This window comes from Rhinolophus sinicus, chromosome 3 (assembly GCF_057876585.1).
Source record: "Rhinolophus sinicus isolate RSI-liver-muscle chromosome 3, RSI-T2T, whole genome shotgun sequence".
In the NCBI taxonomy this organism is placed as follows: domain Eukaryota; kingdom Metazoa; phylum Chordata; class Mammalia; order Chiroptera; family Rhinolophidae; genus Rhinolophus; species Rhinolophus sinicus.
In genome coordinates, this window is record NC_142503.1 from 127,174,967 (window position 1) to 127,193,983 (window position 19,017).

The 19,017-nt window shown below is 46.4% G+C and overlaps 1 protein-coding gene and 1 pseudogene across 1 annotated transcript; both read left to right on the forward strand.

The window, feature by feature from the left end:
• The first annotated feature begins 228 nt into the window (after window positions 1-228).
• LOC148758575 (mast cell protease 1A-like) lies at window positions 229-3,300 on the forward strand. The gene is made up of 5 exons (XM_088796947.1): window positions 229-477; window positions 1,434-1,578; window positions 2,046-2,181; window positions 2,365-2,622; window positions 3,030-3,300. Exons 1-5 carry the CDS (start codon window positions 315-317, stop codon window positions 3,189-3,191), a joined length of 864 nt encoding a protein of 287 aa, XP_088653073.1. The 5' UTR covers window positions 229-314; the 3' UTR covers window positions 3,192-3,300.
• Window positions 3,301-5,525: 2,225 nt separating this feature from the next.
• On the forward strand, window positions 5,526-8,751 carry LOC148758576 (granzyme B-like; annotated as a pseudogene).
• The last annotated feature ends 10,266 nt before the right edge of the window (window positions 8,752-19,017 follow it).

Here is a 19,017-nt window from a genome sequence, read left to right on the forward strand (position 1 = left end):
TTGTCTCCACCAGAATCAAGAAATCTCATGACCAATACCCCTGAGGCTCAAAAAACAGACCTCAATAAACGGTCTACAAAAACCAAGGAAGTGAGGGGTTCTTGCAGGCATCATCATGAGACTCAGGTTTCTGGGGGCTCTGGGACCTGCTACTGGCTAATACAGCATCTCCCACCACCCCACCTTGTAGCCACTGTTTCCTGTTTCAGCTGCTGTGCCAAGCACTTTATCAAGAGCTACAGGTACTTATGTCGTTACTGATAAGTTCTTACTCCACTCAGGATTGAATATTTCAACAGACAGCTGCGTCAGGCATGCAAATAGAGCCTGAAGTGATAAAGGCCTTAACACCGGACAGTCCTCGGGTTAGAAGACCAAGACGCAGCACCACCAGTTCTGGCCTGGGCCACTTTCCTGACAAGATGCAGCCACTTCTGCTCCTAATGGCCATTCTTCTCTCCCCCAAGGCAGAGGCAGGTGAGTGACTGTCCGACCAACAGACGCCCGACCCCAACGCCCACGAGCACAGGCATAATCAGACGCTACAAATCTGGCCCTGGTCCATCCCCAGGAACTTACTGAAATCTAGGTTCAGCCCCGAACCTAGCGTATCTGATGCAGAATAAACACTCCACGGGAATGCAGGACAGAGGGCTGTTCTCCAGGAGGGCCAGTGGGTATCATGTTCTTCCCAGGTCTTCCCTTCTCATCTGGAATGTGGGCTCTTCCACAAAGGAATCTGGAAGAAGATTGGAAGCTGAGAATGAGAAATAATTAAATCCCCAGGAAAGGGCAGCTTGGAAAACAGGCTGGCTTTTGGAATAAAGAAGGCCCTCTCACATTCTAACTCAATGTCTTAAAATCTACCCTCAATCCTCTCCTCCTTCTCCAAGCTTTGTCATTCCTATGCTGCCCAGGAAAGAAACTGAGGACACAGTTGATCCCAGAGTTGGTGGCATCCTAGTCCCCTTAGCACTTGTGATTGGCTGGTTCAGTATCAAGTTCTCTCTGGTAATTTGTCAGTCAAAATGCTCTGAGTTTACAAACCTGCAGCAGCTCAGTGAGCCTGGGAAACAAGAATGGAGAGAGGACCCAGGGAACGTCAGGGAAAGGATTTTCCAGAATGTACAGGGCCTTCCCTGCTTGTTCCAAACACAAATCCTCTCTGCCCACATACGTGTGTGCAGCTGCTATTGAGTAACAAGAACTGTTCTTCTCTTTGTCAGAGGGACAATCTGAGTCTTACAGGTCACTTGGCAGGCCACTGTTGTTGCCCCAGTCACCCGCAGGACCCCTTCTTGTTACTGCTGACGACTACAGACCTCACCGTCTCCATCCCACTCCTCCCAAACCTGCCCCAGGTTATCCCAGCCTCCCTGGCTTCAGTCCTTGACTCCACGAGCACAGCACACAGGGTACAATATTTCTTTCAGGGGAAATCATCGGGGGCCATGAAGCTGAGCCTCATTCTCGTCCCTACATGGCATATCTTAAGTACCCATCTTCAAAGAATAGCTACTGTGGAGGTTTCCTTGTGCGTGAGGACTTTGTGCTGACAGCAGCTCACTGCCTGGGAAGGTGAGGAGTTGCGCCTGGGCCCCCACCCTTCTGTAGACACCTGGAAGGGAACCCTCATCTCGGGGGATACAGACTAGAGCCACCTAGTAACACAGAGGAGCTATTCGGAAGGCAGGTAAGTTTTGGGGAGGGAGGGACAGCTCAATGCAAGTGGCCTGTTGAAGAAAGAAAGCACTGATCAATGGTGGCATGGGAAGGAGATGGAGGTTGTGCCTGGGAGCCCAGCGAGCACATGTGAGACCTTCACAGTTTGGCTTAGCAATAGGCAAGCTCAGCACAATGAAATCTGCTCCAGGAACTGCCTCTGAGCACGAGCTGCCAAGAAGCAGAGGCACAAACGTGCTCAGCCCCAGGGGCCCTGTCACACCTCCCCACTCCAGTCCTGCCCTGTCCCCAGCTGGCCTCTTTCCTTCACAGCCCCTAGGCTATATCTCCTGTGACTTAACCACCCTCTCTGGTCTCTGCAGCTCAATTACTGTCGTCCTGGGAGCCCACAACATCAAGGTGAATGAGAATACCCAGCAGGTCATCCCGGTGAGAACACCCATACCCCACCCAAAATATGACAGTATCACGTTTGCGAACGACATCATGTTACTGAAGGTAGGGCTCCACTGCATCTTGCACACTTTAGCCCCAGGGTTTTGTGTCCACATGACCACTGTCTGTCCTTCTTTCCAGTGTGGCCCCTTTACTTGTCCCAGGGCAGTGAAGATGACAACCATACGACTGTCCCTGCAATCTGTGGACCACAGGTATATTAGAATTCCTGTCCTCTGCTTTCAGCTGGAGGAAAAAGCCAAACTGAATGACGCCGTGAGAATCATCGATCTGCCAGGGAGAAAAGATAAGGTTAAGCCGGGGATGGTGTGCAGTGTGGCCGGCTGGGGGCGCCTGGGTGTGAACACCCCAGGCCCTGAGAAACTGCATGAGGTAGATCTTGAAATCCAGAGAGACGAAGAATGTACTTCACGCTTCATCTTTTACTACAAGGAATTCCAGATATGCGTGGGGGACCCGACAAAGATTCAGTCTTCTTTTAAGGTAAGACCCCATCATTGTCCTTGTCCAGCCCTGGGCACAGGTGAGATTTGAGGAGACCCAGGGCAGTGTGCCCTGTGCTTCTTGGCAGCTCGGGCTCAGTGGCAATTCCTGGAGTAAGCATACACCTATGTCCTCAGATATTCTGGTGCCGGCTCCCTAGGGGCGGGAGGTGGGGGGAATGAGAGACTGTCCCACAGCCACTTATGGACAGGCTTTATGGAGAAAGGAAAACGGGACCCATTAGAGCCAGGCTGCAACCCTGGACCTAGGACCTAGAGAGGGAACAAGGCCTGTCCTGGCACTGAACTGCCACACAGCCCCCTAACAGCGACCATTCACCCTTGATACAACAAGGTGGGTCGGACCAGGAGAAAGTCCTACTAAGTCGTTTATCCCTTTGCCCTCAGGGGGACTCCGGAGGCCCCCTCGTATGTGGACAGAAGGCAGAGGGCATTGTCTCAAATGGAAGCCCAACTGGAAAACCTCCAGCAATCTACACCAGGATCAAATACTTTGTGCCCTGGATAAAAAGAACAATGAAACGCTTCAATCTGCGGAGACCACATTGAGGTATCCCGGAACTGATGCATCCATCTTCTCTGGGGCACAGGCCAATACTGCAGTAGGTGGAGAGGACTCTGCCAGACACTTAATAAACCCCCATCTCTAGACTGGAAATCATTCATTCCTCCTTTATTCACCGAAACCTTTATTAGTTACCTACTGTTGTGTCCAGCAACCATCTGTTCACATCTCTGATCTCTTACAGGCTTCCCCCTTCAGGGTAGCTCACCTTCAACCTCTACAATAAAAAATCGTGCTGCATCGAAAACAAACTCCTTCCAAACACACCTTCCCAGTGCCAGCTCCCCCTGCCAGGCTGAATGTAAGCTCCATCAGGAAAAAGGAGCGACTCCCCAGGAAAACGTGACCCTCTTCCTGACAACCCTCGTATGGCATCCATATTCCTCTCCTACTTCAATCCACACCCACAGCCCTACCCCACTGGCAGAACCAAGGGCCAATACACAACAAAAAAGAATTCAGAAATTGAAAGAAGATGAGCTGAGACTCTCTGGGTAGGGGGCCATTTCTCCTACCAGAACAGAAATGGGTGAGAAGCTTTGGAAAGCTGTCATTTTACCCCACGAAACACTCCTTCCCCCAAATCAGAGCAGTTAGAAGCCTGAGAAGATTCAGGAGGGCCCTTGAGTACTCCCAGGCACAGCGCAGTGCCTGTCACAGCCCTGCCTTGGGCGCAGGGTTCAGTGCAACCTCTGCTGTCCTGGCAGCCCATCCTCCTGCAGCCCGAAGTCACCTTTAAGATGCTCTTCCATCTTGGTCTAGGCCAGACTCTCCCCACCTCCCATTGTGTGTGTGTGTGTGTATCTCCAAAGGAAACTCACAGTAATGAAAAGTACTAGTTTCAATAGTATTTTTCTATGTGTCAACAGTATCCTATAGCATAAAGCTTATTGAGGGAGTTTATTTCTTCTATTTTTCAACAATCTCTAAATTTTTTACAAGACTGAATTTAGAAAAGTAACCTCATTTTAATCATCGACCTTGGAGAAGGCAGGACTGAAAAAGAGTGTTTCACTGAATGTGGGCCATGAATGAGTTGCTTTGACTCAGGGAAAATATATTCTGGGTATATAAGTAATAACTATTCGTCATAGAAAGAGAGTTAAGACATAAACAAGAAAATGAAAACTGCCGAGACCTCCACCACCCAGAGATCCTGACTGCTGCTTAAGCCTGTTTACTTCCACTCTTCTCGATGTATCCACCAGATGCCGTTCCTAGAACAGAACTGGGTTGGGCTGTTTGGAAGTCATCATACCTCCCTTTCCACTTCTCTTTCTTCTTCTGTCACACTGATGGCAGCATTCGGATAATCTGTTTGCAACATACATAAGTGCTAGGCCCGAGGACGTCAGAGACAAGGTTCTCTGGACACTGGACAGAGAAAACTTAGTGGCCAGTAACTATCGGGATGGTCGGCATCCATTTCCCCATCGCCTGGCAACAGTAACGAGCATTTCTTGAGGGGAAATTGCCCACCCAGAGGCTCTATGATTTGGGGGGCAGTCCCATCCTCAGCCCAAGGGGTGGTAAATAACCGCAGCACGAACCAATCAGGCCACTCGGCTCCAACAGATGCCATGATGACTTGTTTCCATCCAGTGAGTATCACGTACAGGACTTGTGTTCAAAACTGTGGGTGAGAAAAGCTCTAGGTCTCTGTGTCACAGAATATTGATATTTAAAGTGGGGATTCTAAATATTCGAAAAACATGGGCTGGAGTGGTGGTAAGATAGGAAATGGGGTGACCGTTTAGCGTCCTGGGGTGTGTTCAGTGCTACCTGGGCCTCAGGCCAGTCCAGGCTCTATCTCCCACCACCAAGCAGACCCTCCACAATCGCCCTTAGCACCCCAACTACCCACAGATTCTCAGTCTACTCCAGGTGACCGTCAGCCTCTGAAGGACAGGGCCACATCACTCATACCACTAAACACAGCTTGCTAAGTAATTATTCATGATTTCATCAGAAAGGAAAAAGAGGCAGGAGCCATGAAGTGGAAACATTCTTGATTTAGTCACTAAGGGACTTCTGGGGTTCCAGCCTCTCTGCTGGCAGTAGCCATGGCCTTCACTTTCTTTTTCCTTCTTTCTGCTTTTGCCCTGTAGCTTAGCATCTGAGTACAAATGTGGTAACAGTGCCATTCTCACCTAACCAAACCAGAGAACTCTGACAAACCCCCTTCTATGGTGATACCCAGCAAAACTAAAGGAGCAAGTGTTGAGGAGGTGTGTGAGTCCCTGAGCCACACTGCCTTTGTTCCCTTCTGAGGCTTTGTGTCTGGAAGACAGAAACACCAGCGGCTCTGACCTGAGCAGATGCATCCACTCCTGCTCTTGTTGGCATTTCTTCTACCCTCTGAGCTCAGGACAGATGAGTGACTAACCCATTCCTGAGGCCTCAGCCCATCTCATAAAACACTCCGTACTCCCAAACCTTTGGTCCAGCACAGGCAGGGCTTGTCCTGCATTTGAGCCCAGGAACTTTCTGAAGCCCAGCTTGCTTCCCTCCCAAACCCAGACCAACAAGTCCCATGTTTTATAGCTACTCAACAAGGATGGATGGGAAGAAGGGTTCCACTGCAAGATCTTAGCCTCTCTCTTATCAAACTGCAAAGGAGGTTGTTCTTAGAGAGGCATTTGGCAAAGGATGTGAAGCTACGAAACACAAAGAACTAAAATCCCTCACTCCAACCCAGGAAAGGGCACCTCGGACAAATCGCTCATAGTGAAAATTGTTCCTGGACCAGCTTAAGAACCATTTAAAGTTCTCATACCTTCCATCACCTTGTTCCTGCTCAGGAGAGGAGCCAAGGGTGCGACTGATCTAAGCAGTGGGTAGATGACTGCACACAAAGCTCCCTGGTAGCCTTGGCTCTGCCCCAGGCCTGGGAAGCCTATTTCTTCCCCTCCTCCCCTGGCTTTCTCAGGCCCTCGGCTGCCCCACTGTCATTGGCAGTGCACTCTCATCATCCCTGTGACTTTGAATCCCACCAGCACTGTCCCCAACAATCCTCAGCCGGAAGCTAATTGGAGGCCATGCATTGATGCAATCATAACATGCCTACTGAGAACCTAGGATGTCTAGGCCTTAAGACAGGAAGATTTTAGAAATCCAGCTCCATAAATCATGGGTAAATCATTAGAAAACAGCACCAGTCAGGATTCTCCCAGAGACTTGGAGTGGTCAGGGAGACTCACTGCATCCTGTCCACGTTACCTGCAGCTCCGTCACCTTCAAGATAGGTCTTAGCTCCTCCATACTTGGGTCTGCATATGACTTGGAGAACAAGCACTGCACCCCCTTTCTTAAGCTGGATTCTGAGGCTTGAGGTTCAGAAAAGGTGATTCTGCTACAAGAGAACCAGAGACCCTCCCCCCATTGCCTTCGGGTCACACCTCAGTCATCGCCTCCCTAAGCCTTCCCTCCTCCCACAGCCACTCCCAGTCACCCCCCTTCCAGCCTTTGTTCAGAGGAGATCATCGGGAGACATGAGGTCAAGCCCCACTCCCGCCCCTACATGACCTGCATTCAGTTTGTGGATAACGGGAAGAAGTATAGGTGCGGAGGTGTCCTTGTGCGAGAGAACTTTGTCTGACAGCTGCTCACTGCAGCGGCAGGTGAGGGGCAGCACCCAGCCTACCCCCTCCCAGACACCTACAGGGTCCGCTGTCCTTCCCCAGGGGCTGCAGACCAGGTGAGCTCCCCAGGCACGTGCTAACTCAAGCCCACAAGAGCTCTTCACAGGAGCCATCTGAGAGCATGACTAGGTGAAGAAAAACTGACAAATAAGAGGGGCAAGCTGGGTTCAGGTCAGAGGTGAGACAAGTAGCAAGCTGAGAAGAGAGGGACCACACTGGCCAAATCCAGCAATGGTGGAGGAGAAAGTGTGCATTAGGGAAAACATGCAAACTCAGGCAATGTCATGATACTGCCTGAGGCCGAGAGACAGCTCCCAGAAGCCCTAACCTCAGTGTCCTTGAGAAGCAGAGAGGACACTCAGCTCCTGGCCCTCCTGTTTCCTCAATTTCCCCTAACTGCAGTCCTCTCCCACCTCAGCTGTCACCTACCCTTCACGGCTCATGGGCTGTATGTCCTGAGACCCCACGCCCCCCACACTCCCACTCTGCTCTCCGTGCAGCTCAATCAATGTCACCCTGGGGGCCCACAACATCAATCAACAGGAGAAGACACAGCAAGTCTTCCAGGTGACAAAAGCCACCCCCACCCAGACTATAATCCCAAGAACATCTCCAGTGACAACATGCTACTGCAGGTAAGGAAATCTCCTCCTGTGTTTGCTCTCCTGGGTCCAGATTGTTTCTCCTCTCACTGTGACCTCTTCCTTCCTTCTTGCCCATCCTGGCAACCTGACTAGTCCCATTGCCTCAGTGGGGAAGGAAGACAGTGCAGCCCTATCGCATGTCCAGGCCCTGGGGTCACTGGCTGACCTGGGCTGTCTTGCCTCTTCCCCATCAGCTGGAGAGAAATATCAAGCTGACTAAAGCTGTGAAGGCCCTCCGCCTGCACAGGGGCAGGGACTCGGTGAGGCCAGGACAGAAGTGCAGTGTGGCCGGCTGGGGACAGGTCACACCAATGGGCACGTTAGCAAACACTCTACAGGAAGTGGAGCTGACTGTGCAAGAGGATTGGGAGTGTGAAAGCTACTTACCAAATTATTATGACCCTGCCATTCAACTCTGCGTGGGGAACCCGACAGAAAAGAAGGCTTCCTTTCAGGTGAGATTGAGCTTAGCTAACTTGGATCTGGGGAGAGAGGTGTTTGGGGAAGAATGGGGACGCACCACTAGCAGTGGAACTCCTCCACTCTCTAGCATGTGATCTTTCTCCCCAGAAGGGTAATGGAGAGCAGCCACAGCTGGGAGAAATAGGGCTCTGAGACCCAACCAAAGGCCCCTGATCAATCTATACATGGTCCTCCTCCAGAGGATGATTCTGTAATTCTCTGGCACACACTGAGGCACAGCGCTTGTATAACTGTGCTCCCTGCGTGAGCAGTAGTTGTCACACACCCTGGTTAACGGGCTCGTCCTCCATGCTAAGTGTCAGCCCCAGCCGCCTGCTTTCATGTCCTTACACAGTAGACGAGCCACAGTCCCACGGCACCTGTAGAGGAAGAGCATCCGGGATCTGGGAGAGGAGAGGGAACTGACACCTGGGGTGAAGTGAAGCTGTGACAATGTCCAAGCTGAGGGTCCCACAGTGGCCTGCTGCCCTCTGGTCTCCCACATGGCAGCCACGCGAGGTGGCCTTCTCTGAGAGGGGGCTTGGGATGGCAGAGAGGGCAGGACCAGGAGGAGAGCTGCTCAATCCCCGCCCCCCGTCTGTCTGCAGGGAGACTCCAGGGGGCCTCTCGTGTGCCAAAATGTGATCCAGGGAATCGTCTCCTACGGAATTAAAAATGGGACATCTCCCCGGGCCTACACCAAAGTCTCAAGTTTCCTGCCCTGGGTAAAGGAAACCATGGACAAAACCTGACTTCAGGAACCACAATGTCTTCTCGAGCGAATCCAGAATCATACTGAGGGGGTGGGAGAGGGCAGGTGGTGTCAGCACCCTAATAAATGCCTCTTAGCTGAGTGGGAAGAGATGGTTCCTTGTTTATTCATTGAGCATGATTCACAACACCAGCTGTATGCGTAGATGGCCAAGGGAGCAATTCTGCAGTTTTCTGCTTCCTCTTCTTCCCCATGCCCCCACCACCTCCCCCAAACCCCGCGCGAAGCAGTTACCCAGCTCCTTCTTACCCACACCTGTACCTCCAGGGCTGCCCTGTGCCAGGGCTGAAGCTGAGCTCCATCAGGAGAAAACGGGAGTCTCTCGGGTGCTGGGACTCAGCTTGAACTGCTTACCTCCTTCCCCTGTGTTACATGGCAGAGAGGAAGGGGTAATACCTTGTGTGCTGGACGCCAAGCCAGGGGCTGCAATTTAAGAGCATTGCACCTCCACACCAGATAGGGGAAATCCCTCCTGAGCAGGACATTCACTCCCACAGCCAGGGATGCTGGCAGAGTTGAGGGGGCGAGGGGCCTTGAGAAGCTCTCATTCTCACCAAGGCTCACTCTTTCCTTGCCCGACTCTGTCCTCCTTTGAACTCAGAGCTCAGCTTGGCCTCCAGGATCCTCTGTCCCTCCTTCTCCATCCTGATTACCGCTGAGAGGTCTCAGAGTCTACCAACTCCTGTCCCCTCCAGACCACAGATCTGAGGTGGCCACTTCCCATGTCCCTCCCACCTAGGACATCCAGAGCTGCGTGTGCAGAACAGGGTCTCACCACGGAGATGTCTGCCCAGCTAACACCCTGACAGAGGGTGATCAGAGGCCCCAGGCCTGTGCCTGCACCAGGCAGGACCCCTGGAGGACAGGGCTGGCAGGATGTCTCTCCAGAACCCTTGCCCTCATCCCCCACCCCGACAGGGTCAGCTCAACCCCTCACATCCAGCCCAGTGTCCCACATGTGCTCAGAGGCTACTGGCCTCCTGGTCACTCGGTAGCCTTAGTCCCTGTCAGCCTGCTCCCCTGAGTCACTGCTGGCCTCTAGGCTAAGACTCCCTGCTGGGCCATCTCGACATTTTCAGTTAGAAAGGACTCTGCTCTGCAGAAGGACTGCAAAGCACAGTGTTTTCTATCGATCAACAGACACGTGCTGATGGAGCACCTACTACGGGCCAGGCATTGAGGACGTACAGTGAACATAATACAGGTTCTATCAGCCAAATGCGAAAGAAAATGACAGTGTTGGCTTTTATCCAAATCATCCAATGCCCTCTCCTCCTTCACATGAGTCCATGTGGCCTAGGTCTATGTGGGAAGCCTACAGGAGGGAAGCATTGGTATTTAGTTTTATTTCAGCTTACACCCTGAACGAGTTTTATTACATGTGACAGTAGAACAGCAGTGCACGGGATTGGGAATGCCTTCAGTCCTTTAGTTCCTAGATGTGAAGTTGCCAAACTGTTCACTGGAACATCCTCTTCACCCAGGGGAGAGGGCAGCAGGCAGGTGGGGCAGCCTCATTTTCATTTGCTTTCAAAGTAGCAGGTGTGAATGTCATTGTACAGATTCAAAGGATAGGAAAACCTGGTTGCATACCTGCTAGAATGCAGTGAGAGTCTGACTTTAAACCCCCACCGATTAGACGGGCTAGAAACATGATCCCAGTCATGACTGCAAGCTCCGGCTTTTGTAGAATCAGGAGGCTCACGTGGTCTGGAAAATGGAGGAATGCCTCTGCTGCTTAATCCGTCATGGTTACTGCTGCATCCATGGTATCCAAGACTATCCAGATGTTTCAACATCAGGAAGTTCTTGGCTTAGAGGCCACACTTACTTATCTCTAGAAAGATATTTTGGCTGAGCCAGGTTCTCCCTGTGCTGGGCTCACCCCACCCGAGCTTCCCAGCAGCCATCCCTCCATGTCTTGCCAATATCGTGGGGCACTGCCTGAGAGTTGAGCATAAGTTCCAGCTCTGGAATAATTCCTTCCTGCCCCAAATACACAAAACACTATATTCTCTTCCGGAGTGAGGTAAATACTATGAGATTGCCAAACCCTCAAAGACCCATATGGCTTCTCACATCTTGCTGCACACAAAGCACGCAGCAACACAATAGCTGAATGATGTTGGGCACTTTTACAAGGGAAGAACTGTATTGCTGAATTGCAGCTGAAAAAAATCCCCACATCTAAGGCTTGCTAAGGACCTGGCGCCTTGACTGAAAAAGACTAAGGAAAACATAGAATGCAAAGCAAACTAGTATTTTAAAAAGTTGTCGAGCGTCATACTGGTTTAGATACAACACTTAATTTGGGGAAATATTTCTGTGACTTAAAACAACTTTGAGGACCCTGTTGTATGACATCCTCTTTAGAGAAATGAGAGAGACACAATGTCCCAGGAGGCAGTGGCGAGCAACTGAAGGTACCACAGAGTTAGGACAGAGCCTGGACTGAGCCCAGGCCCCTTTGCAGCCAGCCCAGCAACAGGTCCTTTGTGTTTTCTAACACCTACCCTGCAACATCTTCCTGGCTCCCTGAACAAAACATAAGCGGTCTTGGTTCCAGATCAAAATGGCGGCATGAGGTGAGCCTCTGTAAAGCTCCCCTGGAATTTACAACTAATTGAACAACAATAACTCCACAAAGGACTCCCTGCACAGCAGACAGGCAAGACAAAGAGACCCACTACTGAATTCACCTAAAGGTGGGCGAATCGCGTGAGCAGGGGAGGAGGGAAGGAAGAAGTGCAGAGTTGGAGCCGCGCGGGTGTAGAACGCAGACCTAGCTCAGTGCTCCGAGCTCGCTGCATCCCGGAACTACCGCAGCTGCAGGAGAGGGAAGAACTCGGACTGCTAGGGCTCCGCTTATGGCCCACAGGGCTGAGGGGGCAGCATATAACACAGCTGAACGCAACGTTCACGGCAGAGACCTCGGATAAAAGACTGAGGGAAGAAGGCTGAAAAAGGTGGTTGAAGCCCTCACTGCCGAGCAGAGAACAGAAGCCTTAGTCACTGAGACTAGCCGCCCCCTGCCTACCCTCCCAGAGCTCACCCCGCCCCCACCTGCCCGGTGCAAGAAGCGGAACAGTAGCACTGTCAGATCAAAAGAACAGAATATTTGCTGTCCTGAGAACTGTAGTCCGCAGACACAGATTCGCAGCCCAACTAGTTCCGGGAAAGGGGAGGGAGCTGTGGAAGCAGGACCAGCTGTGGTGGTGGTCACCAACATTACTCTGGGCCACCTCTCACAACTCACCACGCCCCTGGCCCCACCTATCTGGGCGGATCCCTGCAGGAGTAAACAGAACTGCTGAAACATACGGGCTCTGAATCTGGTGCAGGAAGTGCTTTGGAACTTCAAAAGCTCTCTGCATACTCACGCAGACACTGCGCCCTGTGACCCAGACGAACTATTAACAGAGGAGAAGCCTGTCTCCAGGGAATCCCCCTAGTGTGTGAGAAGCTGGGATAGTGCAGAGAAAACATAGTACTACCATGTGAGGGGAAAAGAAGGCTGCAGTCGGAGAGAAAATAAAACATTCAACCAACACGTACTGGAACACAAAAGAAAAACCTCTTCCTATCAACCTGTTGCAGAAGCAACTCCTGTAGATGTCTAGCAAGAGAATAATAAATCAGTAATTGCCATGAATAACCAAGGCAACAAGACAGCTCAGAAAGAAAGTGAACAGTCCCCAGAAAAAAAACTTAAAGATATGGAAATATGTGACTTAAATGACAGAGAATTCAAGATTGCAGTTCAGAAAAAACTCAACGAGATGCAAGAAAACATAGAAAGGCAGTTTAAGGAACTCAGAAACACAATCAAAGAACAACATGAGCATTTTATGAAAGAGATTGAAATTTTAAAAAAGAACCAAATAGAACTTCTGGAGATTAAGAATTTAACAGAAGATATTAAGAATGAAATAACCAGCTTAGGTAGTAGAGTTGACCAGATGGAGGAAAGAATCATTGACATCAAAGATAGAAACCTGGAAATTACACAGATGGAAGAAGAAAGAGACTTGAAACTTAAAAGAAATGAAAGAATTCTACACGAACTTTCTGACTCCACCAGAAAGAGCAATATAAGAATAATGGACATACCAGAAGGAGAAGAAAGAGAGAAGGGAACAAAGAATATATTCAAACAAATTGTCAATGAGAACTTCCCAAACTTGTGGACAGAACTGGATCCTCAAATCGATGAATCAAATAGAACACCTAATTCCCTCAACCCCAGCATGCCTTCTCCAAGGCACATTGCATTGAAGCTGTCCAAAATCAATGACAAAGAAAGAGTCCTCAAGACAGCCAGGGAAAAGAAGATGGTAACCTACAAAGGAAATCTCATTAGATTATCATCAGATTTTTCAGCAGAAACTCTCCAAGCCAGGAGGGAGTGGAACCAAATATTCAAACTATTGAAAGAGAGAAATTATGAGCCAAGAATAATATATCCAGCAAAGATATCTTTTAGATATGAAGGAGGAATAAAGACCTTTCCACACATACAGAAGCTGAGGGAATTTTCTAATACATGACCTGCACTACAAGAAATACTAAATGAGGCTTTTCGACCACCATCAACAGGGACAATTTGTGGCAACCCAAACATAAAAAGGGGGAGAGTAAAGGCCTGAACCAGAACATGGGAATGGAGAAAGTAAGTGTGCTGAAGAAGATGGAATACTCTAAATATCAAACTTTCTTTTACATGAATTTAAGGGTAATCACTCAAAAAAATCCAGAACTGAAATATATACTATAATAAAAGAAGAAACAGAGGGAAACATCATTGAATACCACCGCACAGAAATAATAGACAACAACAAAAAGGCAAAGAAACAATGGAGACACAGCCTTACCAGAAAACTAAAGATAGAATGACAGGAAATCCTCACATATCAATAATCACCCTAAATGTAAATGGACAGAACTCACCAATACAAAGGCACAGAGTAGCAGATTGGATCAAAAAACTAAACCCAACCATATGCTGTCCCAAGAGACACATCTCAGCTACAAAGACAAGCATAGATTCAAAGAGAAAGGGTGGAAATTGACACTCCAAGCAAATGGTACCCAGAGAAAATCAGGTGTAGCCATAATGATATCAGATGAAACAGACTTCAAGGTGAAAAAGATAACAAGAGACAAAGATGGACATTTCATAATGGTGAAGGGGACTGTACAACAAGAAGACATCACAGTCATCAATATTTATGCCCCCAATCAGGGAGCACCGAAATATACCAAACAACTACTAACAGAAATAATGGGAGAAATTGACCAAAACACAATTATACTAGGGGACTTAAATACATCATTGACAGCTATGGATAGATCATCCAAACAGAAAATAAATAACGAAATAGCAGCCCTAAATGACACATTAGTTGAAATGGACATAATTGACATTTATAGAGCACTTCATCCTAAAACATCAGACTATACATTCTTTTCTAGTGTACATGGAACATTCTCAAGGACAGACCACATATTGGGACATAAAATCGGCCTCAGCAAATTTAAGAAGATTGAAATCATACCAAGCATAGACTCTGATCACAAGGCTTTGAAATTGGATATCGACTGCAAAAAGAAAGCAGGAAAAAACAACAAATACATGGAGATTAAACAACATACTTTTAAAGAATGACGGGGTCAAAGAAAAAATTAGAGGAGAGATCAAAAGATACATAGAAACAAATGACAATGAAAATACATCCTACCAAAATTTTGGGGATGCAGCGAAAGCAGTTTTAAGAGGGAACTTTATATCATCACAGGCCTATCTCAAGAAACAAGAAAACTCCCAAATAAATAACCTCATGTTACACCTTAAAGAACTAGAAAAAGAAGAACAAGTGAAACCCAAGGTCAGCAGAAGAAAGGAAACAACAAAAATCAAAGCAGAACTAAATGAAACATAAAACAAAAAGACAATAGAAAAAATTAATGTGACAAAGAGCTGGTTCTTTGAAAAGATTAACAAAATTGACAAACCTTGGCTAGACTCACTAACATAAAAAGAGAGAAGACACTAATTAACAAAATCAGAAATGGAAAAGGAGAAGTTATCACAGACACCACAGAAATACAAAGTACCATCCAAGAATACTATGAAGGGCTATATGCCACCAAATTCAATAACCTAGAAGAAATGGAAAAGTTCTTAGAAACATATACCCTTCCAATGCTGAACCATGAAGAATTGGAAAATCTAAACAGACCGATCACCAGTAACGAAATTGAATCAGTCATCGAAAACCTTCCCGGGGCGGCCAGTTAGCTCAGTTGGTTAGAGCGCGGTGCTCTTAACAACAAGGTTGCCGGTTCGATCCCCACATGGGCCACTGTGAGCTGTGCCTTCCACAACTAGATTGAAACAACTACTTGACTTGGAGCTGATGGGTCCTGGAAAAACACACTTAGAATAAATAAAAAAGTTAAAAAAAAAAAAAAAAAAGAAAACCTTCCCAAAAGCAAAAGTCCGGGAACAGATGGCTTCACTAGTGAATTCTACCATACCTTCAAAGAGGATCTAATACCACTCCTGCTCAAACTCTTCCCAATAATTGAAGAAAGACACGACTCCCTAACTCATTTTATGAGGCCAACATTACCCTGATACCAAAACCTGGTAAGGACACCACAAAAAAAGAAAACTACAGACCAATATCTCTGATGAATACAGATGCAAAAATCCTAAATAAAATTCTAGCAAATTGAATACAACAATGCATTAAAAAGATTATTCATCACGACCAAGTGGGGTTCATCACCAGGCCACAAGGATGGTTCAATGCCGCAAATCCATCAAGCTATACATCACATAAACCAAATAAAGGACAAAAATCATATGATTATATCAATTGATGCAGAAAAAGCATTTGACAATATACAACATACATTTATGATTAAAACACTTAATAAAATAGGTATAGAAAGAAAGTACCTTAACATAATAAAGGCCATATATGACAAGCCCTCAGCTAATCTCATAATTAATGGTGAAAAACTGAAGCCCTTTGCTCTACGTTCAGGAACATGACAGGGCTGTCCCCTGTCACCTCTGCTTTCCAACATAGTTTTGGAAGTCCTTGCCAGAGCAATCAGGCAAGAGAAAGAAATAAAAGGCATCCAAACTAGGAATGAAGAAGTTAAATTGTCACTTTTGGCAGATGACATGATGCTATTTACAGAAAACCCTAAAGATTCCACCAAAAAGCTATTAGAAACAATCAACGGATACAGTAAAGTTACTGGCTACAAAATCAACGCAAAAACAGCAAAAGAACAAGACAAACAAATGAGAAACAAAAAATCATAGACACAGACAATAGTTTAGTGGTTACCAAAGGGTAAGGGGTGTGGAGGGTGGGAGATGAGGGTAAAGGGGATCAAATGTATGGTGATGGAAGGAGAACTGGCTCTGGGTGGTAAACACACAATGGGATTTATAGATGATGTAATATGAACTGTACACCTGAAATCTAAGCAATTTTACTAACAATTGTCAGCCCAATAAATTTTTTTAAAAAATTTAAAAAAAAAGATAAGCATCTGCTCAGACACCTCCCTGGAGAGAAAGCATCTAGGCTCCTATGGCAGCCATTCTGTGACAAGTATTCAAAACACTTTCCTTTGTGTGCTGAAGTCTGCCCATGGACACATTGGGATGGAGGCTGGTAAGCACCTTAAACATGCTGATTCCTTCAAATCTCCTTTGTCTGTGGAAGCACCCCGCATACCCCACGCCACCCCAACATAGAGGAAACAATCTTTCCCTTGCTTAAAAATCTTTGTCATGAACATTCAAAAATGAAACAAAATAAGATACCTCTGTAACGCCTCTGCTCACCAAGACCTATTTCCACCAACCCTTCTTCCCTCCAGATCCACCTAAAGAGTCAGGTCTCAGCACAGCTACAGAGAGAACTGCAAAGCCAGCTCCTTGCGCTGGGGAATAGGCCCAAAGGAATGCAAGAGCTTGCTAACTTATCCCAGTAACATGCATTGGGATGGCTCTGCCTTCCCTGCCCAGCACCATACTTCTGCCTTACTTCCACTCTATGTGGACTTAGGTCCTACAGGGTTTGTTTCCTGTCTTGGTATCCTACACAACACTGAGTTTGAACAAGAAACATATTTTAGCGTCAAAGGAGTACAGCAATGGGTTCCTTTTTGTCTAGGCCTCTTGCTAGACTCCATTTCTAATCCACAGATTCAGGATGATCAGTGAACCTCCGATAGGACAAAGACAGTCACTTCTACACACATACCGTAATAGTCAAAATGGTGACAATCAAAGACAAAGGGAAAAAGTTGAAATTAGAGAGACGGAAAATATAAGTTACCTTACTTTAGGGGAAGCAACAATAAGATTTACAACAAGCTTCTCATCAGAAATAATGGAAGTCAGAAGACAGAAAACTTATATTTTCAAACAGTTGAGAGAAAAATAAGCAATCTAGTTCTGGAATTCTATATGCACTGAAAATATGCCTTAAAAATGAAGGTGAAAATAAGAATGTGTTCAAAAGAGCACAGGTAAGAGAATTCGTTGCCATCACACGTGCACTGAAAGAATTATTAAAAGATGTTCAGGCTGAAGGAAACTGATCTCCATTGTAAGGAGAAGGGAAAAGAGAAATTAAAGTTTAAAATGAGACGAAGTACAAAAGGTGGGAGGGACGATAAACAGAAATGTAGCATTACGAGGTTCTCATAGGAAGTGCTATAACGTTAATTCCAAGTAGACTGTGATGTATGAAGAAGGCACATTGTACCCTAGAGTAACCACTTTAATAATATACTAGGCCCGACAATCAAGTTTGCGAACTCCTCCGAGAAAAAGTGCTACACACCTCATTGCTGAATATCACTACGACTTCATCTAAATGTCTTCCTGTCAATAGTTGCTTTATCTTGGGGTAAAGAAAAACGTCATTGGGGGCCAGATCAGGTGAGTAGGGAGGGTGTTCTAATACAGTTATTTGTTTACTGGCTAAAAACTCCCTCACAGACAGTGCCTGTAAGCTTGTATATTGTCGTGATGCAAGAGCCATGAATTGTTGGCAAAAAGTTCAGGTCGTCTAACTTTGCACACAGCCTTTGCAGCACTTCCAACTAGTAAACTTCGTTAACTGTTTGTCCAGTTGGTACAAATTCATAATGAATAATCCCGCTAATATCAAAAACAGTAAGCAAACAGTTCTCGAACTACTTGTCAGACCACATACAAGAACATAATCACAACCCCCCCCCCAAAAAAAAAAAAAAAATAAATAAAACAAGATACCTCCAAAGGAGAGAAGAAAACGACAAAGGAAAGAAGAAATGATGCTGAGAGAAATCAAAGGGCAATATGATATTCTTCCACCCAACCCTCTCGGTAATCGTGTTAGATGTGAACAGATTAAACACTCCAATTAAAAGACAGACCTTGACAGTCTGGCTAAAACAATGCAAGACCCAATTTTGTGCTGTATACAAGAGACACATCCTAAATATAAAGACATGGGTAGAATGAATGTAAAACTATAGAAATACAAAAGAGATACTCTGCAACCAATCCAAAGAAAACACCCTTGCCCATGAAGTGTGCTGTTTAACGTTTGAATTTTGGCCACCTGTGAAAAGAGCTCAAATGTCTCAGTTGAAGTTTCATTTCCATTTCTCCATATTTATTTCCATTTCTCTTCATATGAGTGAAGTTGACATTCTCTACATTATTTTTTAAATATATTTTACCGTGATCTGTGCACGTCTTTGCCCATTCTTCTGTCAACATTTCCGTATTTCTATTCTGAATTTTCACAGTTCTTTCCATATAACATAGGTTCCCTCTTTAATTGTGATACATATTGCAATGATCTATTTCCATGTTTGCTGTCTGTATTTTGAGTTTGTGTACGCTGCTTTTTGACATTCAAACTTTTAAAGAAGATTTTTAACATATTAAAATTTATTTATCAGTCTGTTCTTTTATGTTTCTCTATTTAGAGTTATTGCTAGAAACGCTTCCCCCCTTCTGAGTTTATAAAGAAATTGACTCATATTTATTTCTAGTGCCCTTACAGTTTTATTTTGTGTATTTGAGTCTCTTATCCATTTTGAGTTTATTCTGGCAGTTTATGTGAAATATACTCCATCTTGATATCTCAAAACAGGACTATCTAGTGGTTGCAATACCCTCATGAGAAAGTCTATTTCCCAATGAACTGAAATGCCACCTTATCATAAACTACACGTCCTTACGTACTTGGAAATGTTTCTGGAC